At 44.1% G+C, this 12,369-nt stretch overlaps 1 protein-coding gene across 2 annotated transcripts in view; it reads left to right on the top strand.

Annotated features, from left to right (window-relative positions):
- GOSR1 (golgi SNAP receptor complex member 1) overlaps window positions 1-2,766 on the top strand; it is a 54,452-nt gene extending 51,686 nt beyond the window's left edge. For both annotated transcript variants that reach the window (XM_080825971.1, XM_080825970.1), the window contains exon 9: window positions 803-2,766. In XM_080825971.1, coding sequence (XP_080682097.1) covers window positions 803-927 — 125 coding nt within the window. In that variant the 3' untranslated portion in view covers window positions 928-2,766. The remainder of the gene's footprint in view (window positions 1-802) is intronic.
- Window positions 2,767-12,369: the final 9,603 nt, after the last annotated feature.

The raw sequence follows: 12,369 nt of genomic DNA, 5'->3' as shown, positions 1-12,369 counted from the left end.
GGGATCCCTCTGTTAAAGAGGGCGTACCTGCAGGTACGTTGTTGGAAATGCCAAGCAATATAGGAAGCGCAGGTGTTTGCTCTGGTCTGCAGTATACAAGCTAGAGTATGAAGACAGTTTGAAATACTAAGTAAAATGTAGTTGTGACTGTTTTTAAACTTTTAAAATTGGAAATTAGCCATCTTTTTTTTTTATGTTTCCCACGTAGGACAGCTAGAGCAGTGTAACCCACTTTCCTACCGTATCCTACCTACTGCTGCAAAGTAAATTTAAAAATTTCAGTAATTCACCAGCGACTGATGTGTTCAGGCCCTAGATTTGGTTCCCACCAATTGACCGATTCCAAGGGGGTTATCACCCCATGAGGAGAGGATCAGTTACTCTTCAAAACTCTTCTGGCAAAACTTCCTACTCTCCTGAGAGAAGGGGTTTAAAGAGAGATGGAGAGGGGGAGAGGTGTGAGGGGGAGAGGGGAAGAGGGAGGAGGGGAATGGGGGTGGGAAATAGGACTGCAGTAGCAGCAGTAGTTGCCGATACCTGTGCCTCCCTGCCCTGCACACTGGCTCCCACCCTGACCTGAAGCCTGGTAGTAATCCCTCAGTTTGTTTGGGACCTTAAGCAGCAGGACACCCCCAGCTAGGACATGTGTTTTTTAAGGGCTCCCTCAGTGTAATTTTCTTCCCCTGTATTTCTTCTTGTTATTTATTGTTTCTGGACCACACTGATCTCTATTTTTGTGACTCCTGTGACTTTTCACTAAAGAGGCTTCTTCAAATATGACCTTAATCAAGATTTCCCAAAGATCGTTTTCCTGCTGTGAACAGCCTGATCCAGCGGATCAATCTTAGGAAGCGGCGAGACTCCCTCATCCTGGGCGGAGTCATTGGCATCTGTACCATCCTGTTGCTGCTGTATGCTTTCCATTGATGGAACGCCTCGGGGGACTCTTGGCGGCCTCCACTTTCACACCGTGATCTGGAATAAGGAAACGTAGGAAGGAGAAGTTGATTGTCCTGATGATTAGCCTGACCAGCAGGAGTAATTCAGGACTGACAGCGGTGGACTCTGTGACGTGGTCAGGGTGAGCTGAAGCCACAGTTTCTCTGTGCTGTCTTTTCTAACACACATTTCCTTCTGTTATGAGTTTAAAAAAAAAAAGTGTCAGTTGCTTTTGTCTTCCCAGGAGGTAAGTAAACCAATCAGAAACAGAGTTTCTGTGCTTCAGTAATAGTATGGAAGGCTGATGACAAGCCAGGTCTTACAGCTGGACTCCAGAAAACCAGGTTTCTCTGTATCCAAAGACTGCTTTCCCCTTTTAGCCCCCAGACTGGGTTGTGAATAAAAATAGTTCTTGTGCTTTTATTTTACACTCATGATGAGAAACCACAAGTCATTTCCTGATAAGCTGTACTATAAATTTCTACTCTGTGTCCCTGTTTTGGTATTCAAGGAAAATTACATTTTTCACAGATTCTTTGAGATGCCAACAGGTCAACTTCAACACAGTTGCAGTTGTCTGAAACAGAAGACAAACACTGCAAAAAACCTTTTTTTTTCCTTCTTTTTGTAAATTGTATGCACACTGGGGTTGACTATATTACTGGAAAAGCATCAAGAATAACAGGCTTTTTTTGTCAGTCATTGTTTTTATTTTTTGTTAATTTCTTTCATTGAATTAATATTTGCTACTAAAAGTCAATGAAATTCCAGTTCTACCGTGATAAAAGTAACTAATAGCCAGTGTCTGTCATTGCCCTCACCAGTTCCTCAGAGTGAGCGGACTGCTCAGTTTTCAACTGATCTATTCAACAAGTCTCATGTAAAAAGACATTGACTGAGGGGTCACCATCTAGATGATTCCATTTGTAAATGCTCCGTGGTCTAGGAGCAAAAGTTTGAGACTGCTGCCTGATGTACTAGGAATTCTGGGTTTTATGAAAACCTGTTCATTCCAAATCTGTTAAGATTTCCCAAACATCCAGAGAACGGTTTTACTGTTAAAGGTGCATGTAAGAGAATCTGTCTCCGTCTGCACCTGTCTTCTACTACCATCCCTGGACGGTGACAAAATTTTTAAACTACCCACCAGAATTCTTTTCAGGTTTAACCATTTCTCCATTTCTGTAAATGTATGACTTGTCTAACTGAACTACCACAGATAGCTTGAAGACTTCAGCATCTGCACTCCTCACCAAGAAAGTTGCTCCTCACCATTGGAATTGACTCTGGTATTTATAGTATTGGCTTCAGACTGTGCCACAGGGAATAAAAGGATATTAGTGTGTAGTTCTTAACTGCACCACAGTGCGAGGGTGAGGACATTCAGGTGAACTGAATCACAAGCTGATGGTTATGCTAACCCCTGGTCTGGTACAGAAACAAAGGTTTTTCCTTCTGGTGTCAAAGTTTTATTATGTCCTGGGTATGAAAGACATTTGATACTTTTTTTTTTTTTTAAACTACGGGGTTTATTTTTCTAAATATGGGTTGATCGATCAGTTACTTGATTGGGGATGCCCTTTAAAGAAAGTCTGAGTTTTCCCAACATGAACCTTAAAGGATCGGAGAAGTTCATTTATTAAATTCTCTGTTGGGAGAACAGAACTTCTCTCCCCTGACACTTTATTATTATCTTTGATTTTTCAAAGGGCCTTGATTGGTGGTTGTGCCTCAGCTAGAATTTATTGGGACTTTCATTGCTATATGGTTGGCATTTATAAAATCTGAAGTATCATAAATAAAGTTATTTATTTAATTATACTACCAGTCTTTTTTACTGGTCTGATTATTTGGTACATTCATTAAAGCTGATTATATGAAGGTAAACCGAGGGCCTGAGCTAACCTAGCTTGCTGCACTAAACAAACATGTACTTTTGATGGGTGATGAGCCTCTCAGTTAGGGTTATGCTTAAATGAAGTAATCGAATTATGTTGGTTATTTTCATTTTGAAAATAAACTAGTTCTTCCAAGGAAGTTGAAAAAGCTTGGTGTAGATGTTGGTGTCAGGTAGGTCTGTCTGACTAACTGCCTGGTGCTGTAGCCCATAGTGAGGTGACCCAGGGCAAGTGTAGATAGCTAGAATCCTCTCCTCTTAACAGTTCCTTCATTCGCAGAAACAAGCCCTGGAATAAGGAAATAGAAGTATGCCATGTCGTTTACAAGAAGGGGCTTTGAATCCCATGATGGCTGACTTGAATTCTTTCAGTTTCATGCCATTTAACTTTTTTTTTAACCATCTTAGTTTTCTCCCATTTTCTTCTGCCCTTACAGACCTGCTGCTAGGCTCAGGAGCCAACTGTTAAGTTGCTTGTTAGAGCTGGGAGGTCAGAAGGAAGTTGCCTCTTAGGGGAAATTGTTCTCCCTCGGCCATTGTCTTACATAATAATGGATCTTTCCTTTGGGATCATTTTAGTAACCATTCAAAACTTTCCTTTTCACTAAGAAGTATGAAAAACCATGGCAACATAAAGGACAAAATTCCCAGAAGTGTACTTCTGAGATTTTGTTTTAATGTGTGCTGATAACTTTAGTTAAAAATGTTTAATTGACTACTAAATTCAAACCCAATTTCCAAGTGCTTCAGTTGATCTGTCCTGGCTCTCTCTATATTCTTCTTAGTGTTTTTAAGGATGCTGAAGGATTCCCTGTAACCTGCATTGCTCACCCTTTATTTTTCTAGTGTTAGAAAAGGGCTTTCCTTCTCCAGTATTCCTCTCTCCTTTGTACCAAACTTGTATAGAGAATTTTTCCCTACTGTGGATCAGGCATTGGAAGTAAAATCCTAAGAACTGATACAAGTGAAGAGAGGAGACATCACGCGGGCACTTTTTATACCTGAAACCAAATAATATTACTTTAATTCTTTCCTACTGGATGCTGAACACATATGACTAGGAAAATGTACTTACTGAGCCTTTTGATGTCATGACTTTTGGCCTCTCTGGAACGGAGGCCCCTTGGACTTGCATTCCCACCATTGATCTGCTATTTCACTTTAATAATCCCAGCCTGATGAAAAGGACTTCAAAGAACTGGACTAACCTTTTTGGTTTTCTCATACCTCATGTTTGATCATTAGCCAGATACGATACCTTAGAAATTGACGCAGTTCTCTAACTTGCCATGGAGGATAAATGGCCATGTCTAGGATGACACTGAAGTCTGTGGCAAATGTCCCTAAAGCACAACCGGATTCCACTCAGAAAAGTGAACCGATTGCGCTCCGTTCTCCTTTCCGGTCAGAGGTTGTTTAGCCGGGGCTCTGTTCAGATGCAGAGCTTTTCATCATGGTCTTTATAAACCAAGCTTGTCTTTCTTTTATAAACCTGCATACCCTTAAGCTTCTCCAGGAAAAGAAAATAAGGAAGGATTAAGTGACTAACGGACGTTTATTGGATAAAAAGCTGAGACAAAGCTGAGCCATGTCTTGAGGGATCTTTCTCATTTTCTTTGTACCCAACTCTCACTTTAGTATAAGAGTATTTGCATCTGTTCCCATCCTATTAGCTCTTAGAGAGGGAGGGAAATCAATTCCAGTCACACTTTACCATGATGAAAGATGTTTCCTCGTGAAAAATGCCAATACAGATTTTTACAAATCTATTCCAAATGCACTTTCTAATTTTTTTGCTTTTAAAATGGCTTCTTGGAACCAGATTTATTGTATTTGTACTTAATTTTTGTTCTCATCTAAATGTGCATTTTCTGACTGTATAGAAGAAGCTTTGTTATGTAATTTAATAATAAATTAGAAATCTAAATGGTTGTGCCTGTGGTTGTTTGTATTGAAATGGTACCATCGAGGAAGTTTGCGATGGTAATTATGAAATCTTTGGTATCGATAAGTATTCCTCATGATGTCCTAAAACCCAGAGTGAAAAGGTACTGAAAAGCTGCCCATCACCTATCATTCGAAACCATCGTATGAATATTCCACTGATAACTTAGCCCTAGAAATGAAGGACAATCTCTTCTCAAAATGAAACTTGAGAAAGTATGATGGCAATGTAAAATTGTAGAATTTAACAAGAGAAATGGGTTTTTACCCTCCCTAAATAATGACTTTTTATCCTACAGACCAGAACTTGATTCTTCACTACACCAGAGAATTTGAAAATCCCTCATGTTCCATTACCTCTCCAAATGTCCTTATTCTTGTTTTCTACTTCTTTTTTTTTTTTTTTAAGATTTTGTTTATTTATTTGACAGACGGAGATCACAAGTAGGCAGAGAGGCAGGCAGAGAGAGAGGAAGGGAAGCAGGCTCCCCACTGAGCAGAGAGCCTGATGCGGGGCTTGATCCCAGGACCCTGGAATCATGACCTGAGCCGAAGGCAGAGACTTTAACCCACTGAGCCACCCAGGCGCCCCTCTGCTTCCTTTTTTTTTTTTTAAGATTTTATTTATTTATCTGACAGATCACATGTAGACAGAGAGGCAGGCAGAGAGAGGGGGAAGCAGGCTCCCCGCTGAGCAGAGAGTCCGATGTGGGGTTTGATCCCAGGACCCTGAGAACATGACCTGAGCCGAAGGCAGAGGCTAAACCCACTGAGCCACCCAGGCGCCCCAAAATCCACCCTTTTAAAGTGTACCAAAGGGTGTTAGTATATTAGTTGTGCAACTAGCACCGCTAACTTCAAACCATTTTAATCACCCCAAAAAGCAGCACTGTCCCCATTAGCAGTGACTCCCTGCCCGCATCTCTGCCCTTTTTATTCGACCAGACTGTTCTTAACTGCTTTGGCCACCCCAGTTTTCCCCCTCTCATCCATTCAAACGGTTTCCAAAGTACCCATTTTTTTTTTTAAGATTTTACTTATTTATTTGACATAGAGAGATCACAAGTAGGCAGAGCAGCAGGCAGAGAAGAGAGGGGGAAGCAGGCTCCCCGCTAAGCAGAGAGCCTGATGAGGGGCTTGATCCCAGGACCCTGAGACTGTGACCTGAGCCGAAGGCAGAGGCTCAACCCACCAAGCCACCCAGGTGCCACCACCCACCCTACTTCTTTCTTGAGATCCTGACCTCCTTTTGGCTATGAACCTGTGCCCAGCCCTGTGTGTGTGCACCCCCACGTAGACCTACATAAAATCCAGCACCACTCTTAAGTTAGCCATCCCTCTTACAGATAAGGGGACAAGCCCAGAAGGATTCAGTAATTTGCTCAAAATCACAGTGAACAATAAAGCAAGGATTTGAATCTTGAGGGCTTTTTGATGCCAAATACTGTGCTAGTTCCGCAAGATATAATTTAACTTGTGCTGCATGATTATGAGAGGAGTTAGGAAAGAACCACCAATTTGGCCTGGTTTTAAAAGTGGTACATTTAAATCTCATTTGAAGTCCTGCAGCTTGATTATTTTCAAGGAATACGAACTAGTGGCTGTGAATGCTTAGTAAAGTTTTCCTTTGTAAATCACTTCCTTTATGAGAAGTAATGTAATGAATGCATTGAGGTTGTCCAAAAAAAGAGGGGGGGTGTTTAGTGACCTTAATTGGACCAAACTTCCTGTTCAACTCTTCCTACCTTCTAGTTTAGAACCTCACAGGTCTTCCTAGAGACGGCCGACTATGGCAGTGGTGTGCTGCATTTTCCTTATGGGTGGAATGGCTTTGATGGGCCGCCACTCCTATGGAACCTGCCCTCTCCTTGGGAAAGGATCTGAGGCCCTGTCCCAGCATGCCTTGTCTGATGGCAGGGATGCCTAGAATTAAAAAAAAAAAAAAAAAAAAAAAAAAAAAAAGCTGGCTGGAGAATCTCACTGAAGACGTTTATTATCAGGACATTTTCCCTTGTTTCTCTACAGCAAAAGCCAGGAGAAAAGTATATTCCCCTCCTAAAGATAAAGATTTGCCGACTGAACTGGAACAGAGAGGAAAGCACTTCGGCCTGATGCCTTGGGCTCTGCTTGGCTAAGATCCCCCACCTTGACAGACCTCCTCAGCTTGCAGAGCTCTTTATTACTAACTCTCTGAAAAGACTTAAAAGCTAAGAAGATCAGGTGCTGAAAACTGTTTAGAGGAATCCCAGAGATCACTTGACAGTGTTCTGCTGCTCTCATCAAGTTATCATCTAATTTGTTACCCCGATCTGTGGTATTCAGTTTCCCTCCTTTGGGATACAAAGCTCTTAGGAAACCGTCACTTTCTCTTAATTAGTGCATTTCTTTTAGATATTCTCAAGCATCCAATTAGTTCATGCTTTTGCTGGTGAAATTGCTTACAGCTTGAGGGAGAGCAAGCAAATATGATTGGTTACTACTTTTGAATCACTGCTGAAAAAGTATGGTTTAAACATAATCATTTCCCCCAAAGTGACTATCTCTAAATGAGTGTGGCACATAATTCATACGATTCTCCCGGATGTATGTGCACTCATGGATAATGTGCTAAGAATAATGCATTTGTGTTTTTCACTCTGGAATAAGTCCTCAGTCCCCACCTTGTCCTCTCCTGTCCCCTGTTGCATGTCCCACAAGCTGGGGCCCTGTTGTTCATTACTAACTGCGTGTGCCGGTCCTGAACTGGGTGTCCTGCCTCTCATCTAACCCCTCAACGTGCTCTGCACACAGCTGCCTAGTTTATGTTCCTGAACAACTGCCAACCTCTCATCGCTCTGTTCCAGAATAGCTGGCAGCTCCCTATTATGTTTGCCAGTGTGGTGTGTGGTGGCCAGTGCGGCGACTGCACAGCCAGGGCCACACAGGGAGGGAGCCCGCTCGGCCACCAGAGCCCCCCCAACCCCTACAACCATCAGCTGCCCTCGTGAGCTGCACACTGCAGGGCTGCCTAATGCAGGAGGAAGAGCAGATGTCCTGTATTCTGCCGCTGGATCAGACACTTCTGGGCCATGGGCAGAGTCACTACACCACTCTCGGATCAGCTCGCTTATCTGCAAAATGGACTCTCGGCAATTTGATGCAGTTGTCAAGATTGAACCAAGTAAAAGAGAACAAGGGTATAAAATTTCTCAGAATGTTCTCCAGAAATAATGGCAGGGGTGGGGGCAGTTTTCCACTAGACCTCAAGTCTCTGGGGGCCAGGGCAGTGTTCTGTTCTTAACAGCACTTGCATGAACTTTATGCAGAAACTGTCACGCAACTCTTCTAAATTCAGTGAAATCTGACTCAGAGCCCCATCATCCAGGGCTTAGGGGAAAAAAAGAAAGGGAAGGAAAGGAAAAAGGAAAGAAAGGAGGGAAGAAAGAAAGAAAAAAAAGGCAAAGAAAAGGAAAGAAAAAAGAAAAAAAGAAATGAAAGAAAAAAAAGAGAAGGAAATAATCTTGGTCATAATTGAATTGCCTTCCCTTTGCCTCTGGGTTGTGCAAAGCTTCCAAGAGTCTTTCAGTGTCTAGAACGTTGGGGGCAGGCACTCTGAGCCCCACTGAGCCCCACTGATACATTCACTATCTGAGCCCACAGAGTCCTTGAAGCCACTGGCCTCTTTGCCTCCATGTCACCTTTGGGCACAGGGATCTTTGCCAAAGCGCTCCTGGGCCTAGGGCTCAGCCTCCCTGGTGCACCCCCAAACCACACCTATTCCCCTGAGGTGGGAGCACTGTGAGGGACGGGGTCACTGGCGGAGGGACAGGCCTAGCTGATACCAGTGACCACCCCCACCTCCCACTCTGCCAGTGTGCTCCCACAGTTCCCTGGCTCTTCCCACCTTCCTCTTTCCCCGCCCCTCCCAGGATGAGATGCCGCTGTCCCAGATGCAGACTGTCAAGGTCTCCTCTGAGGGGCTGGGGAGGTGAAAGGATGAGATGCTAACTTCCTCAGGTGCTCCTCCCCCCCTTCCCCTCCCCCCTGCCCCCGGCCATAGCCTCAATACACTGCACAAGGTAGGCATTAAGTGCTTGTTGAGCAAATGGAAGAAGGAATTAAAACAAAACAAAAAACACCACAAAGTTCTAACACAGATTTTCTGGGTCTAGAATTCCAGCTCTCAGGGGTCGTCCTGCCCCATCTTCTTGTCTCTGGCAGCTTCGAGCAAGAGCCTCCTAGAACACCCTGTGATTTGCCTGCTCCTGAGGGCTGGGGACTACAGAGCTGGAGTCCTTCCACGACCCTCCCTCACGGGACATTTGGCAGTGTCTGGAGACATCACTGGTTGTCACAACTGTGGCGGTTCATGGGGAGAGGCACGCACGGTGCACAGGACAGCCACCCGCGCGGGTGGGCAAAGAATCATCCAGCCCCGAGGGCCAGAGCGCCCATGTTGAGAAACCCGGGCTCAAACTGAATTCATGTGAAAGTTGACAGCATCCCTCAGGGATGAAAATTACTCAGAGAGGTCCCCTCACCACCGACTCCTCCTCACTGCCCTTGACTGATTCCAACTGCTTATAAAGCAGAGCCGGCACACGAGATCTTCACCGCCCCTCGCCCCTCCTTTCCCTCCTGCTTCACCCCACCTGTTCCTCAGCCCCGAGGCATACACACTGGCACCGCCCCCGAGGGACTTGATGTGCCAAGGGCTTTGTAAATTTCCTCCTTTGGAAGGAATGACCTCCTTTCCAAGCCTGCCTATGAAACACGTCCTCATTGTTTGAAAACCGCACCTGTGGGAAGTAACTATCTAATGGGTATTGGGCTTCTTTTTGGGTTGAGGCACTGTTTGTAGAACTACATAGAGGTAGTGGGAGCACAAAGATGCTAATGTGCTAAATGCCACTGAACTGTACACTTTAAAGTCATCTACGTTGGGGCGCCTGGGTGGCTCAGGCAGTTAAGCATCTGCCTTCGGCTGAGGTCATGATCCCAGGGTCCTAGGATCGAGTCCCACATTGGGCTCCCTGCTCAGCGGGGACTGCCCCCTCTCCCTCTCATGCTCACTCTCCCCCCCTCTCTCGTGCAAAAATAAATAAATACATCTTTTAAAAAGTGAACAATTGCGTCACCATAATCAAGATAGGAGACATATCCATCATCCCCCAAAGTTCCCCTGTGCCCCTTTGTAAATCCCTCCCTCTAACCCTCCTCACCCCCTCATCCCCAAGCAACCACTGCTCTGCCCTCTGTCTCTATAGATTAGTTGACATCTTCTAAAGGTTTATATAAATGGCATCATACAACATGTATGTGGGCCTGGCTTCTTTCACCTAGTGTAACTATTTTGAGATGTATCCACATTGTGTGTACCAATAGACGATTTCCTTTCTTCTTCCTGAATAGTATTCCGTTGTTTGAATGTAGCACAATGTGCTCGTCTACTTCGCTGCTGTTGGACTTTGGGGTTGTTCCCAGTTTGGGACCATCATAAATAAACCTGCTGTGGACTTTCACACACCCATCTGCGCATGGGCCTGTATTTCCCTCTCTCTTAGGTAAATACCTAGGAGTGGACGGACTGGATCCATTGACCAGTCTGTGTTTAACTTTTTAAGAAATTAACAAGCTAATTTCCAAAGTGTACCATTTTTTTAAAAGATTTTATTTATTTACCTGTCAGAGAGAGAGAGAGAGCACAAGCAGGAGGAGGAGCAGAGGGAAAAGTGGGCTCTCTGCCGAGCAGGGAGCCCGACACAGGCTCAATCCCAGGATGGGATCATGACCTGAGCTGAAGGCAGACGCTTAACCGACTGAGCCAGCCAGGTGCCCCCAAGGTGTACCACTGCATAATCTAGTCTATGAGAGTTCCAGTTCATTCACATCCTCACTGACATTTGGTATAATCTGTTACATTTTAGCCTCACAGGTGTGTAGTCATGTCTTGTTGTGGTTTTAGTCTCCATTTCCTTAATAACTAATGATGTTGAGCTCTTTCCAGTGTTTGTCACCTACATATCTCTCCTGGTGAAATGTCTGCCTAAATCTTTTGCCCACTTTTATGGGTTATTTTGTATGCGGAATATCAGGAAAGTTATTGGAGATGGTATGAGCTGCCGGCTCTGGGAAACGGAACGAGCAAACTGGAGGCCACGGTCGAGAAGGACTCTTCGTTTCTCACCCTGTGAATGCTGCCTCTTATAATTGTTTATAGTTTTTAAAAGGGAAATAGGCTGCTTAGAAAGATGTCAGTATTGAAAGCATGTTTTATAATGGATGGAGGGAGACTGCTCTCTTTAGCCAAGAGCAGTTCCGACACTCCGCACTGGTAGGAAATTGGAGCACCGAAGCCTTAATGGAACCGTGAGCTTTTTACATCGCTTCGTATTTAATCATTCATGGTGGCACACCAGGGGCAGCACTGCTGCTGGGCCAGGACTCCTCTAAGACCCCATCAAGCAGGGCTTGGTATTTATGGTTTTGTTTTATTTTTTCATTTAAGAGATTTTATTTATTTATTAATCAGAGAGAGTGAGTATAAGCAGGGGGAGCAGCAGGCAGAGAGAGAGGGGAAGCAGGCTCCCCGCTGAGCAGAGAGCCCAGTGCGGGCCTCCATCCCAGGACCCCGAGATCGTGACCTGAGCCGAAGGCAGACGCTTAACCGACTGAGCCACCCAGGCACCCCTGCTTTGTATTTATGTTTAAGTGAATATTGTTTCAGCTTGTTCATTTCCTCCCTCTTCCCTGCTGAAGCTGGCTTACGGAAAGAAGACAGAAGACTGGCTCTCCCGCCCTTGTCTGTGATAGAAGATTTGGTAAAGTTTCCTTCCCACAGCCTGCTTCCCACTTCCAGCCCTGCTTCCCACCTGGGACATGCCTTAGATTTGTAGGTGTTCTGATCCAGGGGAGGTGACTGCCTCGTCCAAGTTCATATCCTTTTAAGAAAGCAGTGGTGAATTAGTAAGAAATGCTTCATCTTCTAAGACCTCTTTGTGACTCTGTTCTGGTCCTGCTCTTTGATCCAACCCACTAATTAGTTCATAAAAATTTCCCATAAACTAAAATTCATCTCCTAGGCTGGCCTGGGCTCTATCAGATTAACATTTAACCCCAAGGAAGCATGGACATTTGCCTTAAAGAAGTTCTTGATTGTAGGAAAGGATCTACACCGTTGTCATTATTTGAATGTCATTGACATTTTATTCCTGCCTAAAACTCCCTGTATTCCTCTGTTGAAAACGGGAAATTCTTATGAATCAATTCACTGGTTCATTCATCATCTAGGGGTTTTTGTATACTTTTTTCCTGACAAAAGAAATGTGTGTTTATTATGGAAATAAGGATCGAGTAGAAAAATTCAAAGAAAACAAAAATTCCCAGTTTCACCAACTTCCCATGATAACAGCTAACACTTGAAATGGTTTTCAGTTTTTGAACATATCCGAATATTTACGTGCATATATTTTTCTAAAGTTGGGATCATGTGGTACATATTATCAGATTTTTTTCAGGGAGTAGAGCATACACAGCTTCTATATCATTACATTTTCATATGAAGCATATTTTGCCATGGCTGCTCTGAATTTCATTACGCAGACACCCAA

This window comes from Martes martes (assembly GCF_963455335.1).
Source record: "Martes martes genome assembly, chromosome: 16".
Lineage (NCBI taxonomy): Eukaryota > Metazoa > Chordata > Mammalia > Carnivora > Mustelidae > Martes > Martes martes.
This window is presented reverse-complemented; position numbering and strand designations above follow the sequence as displayed.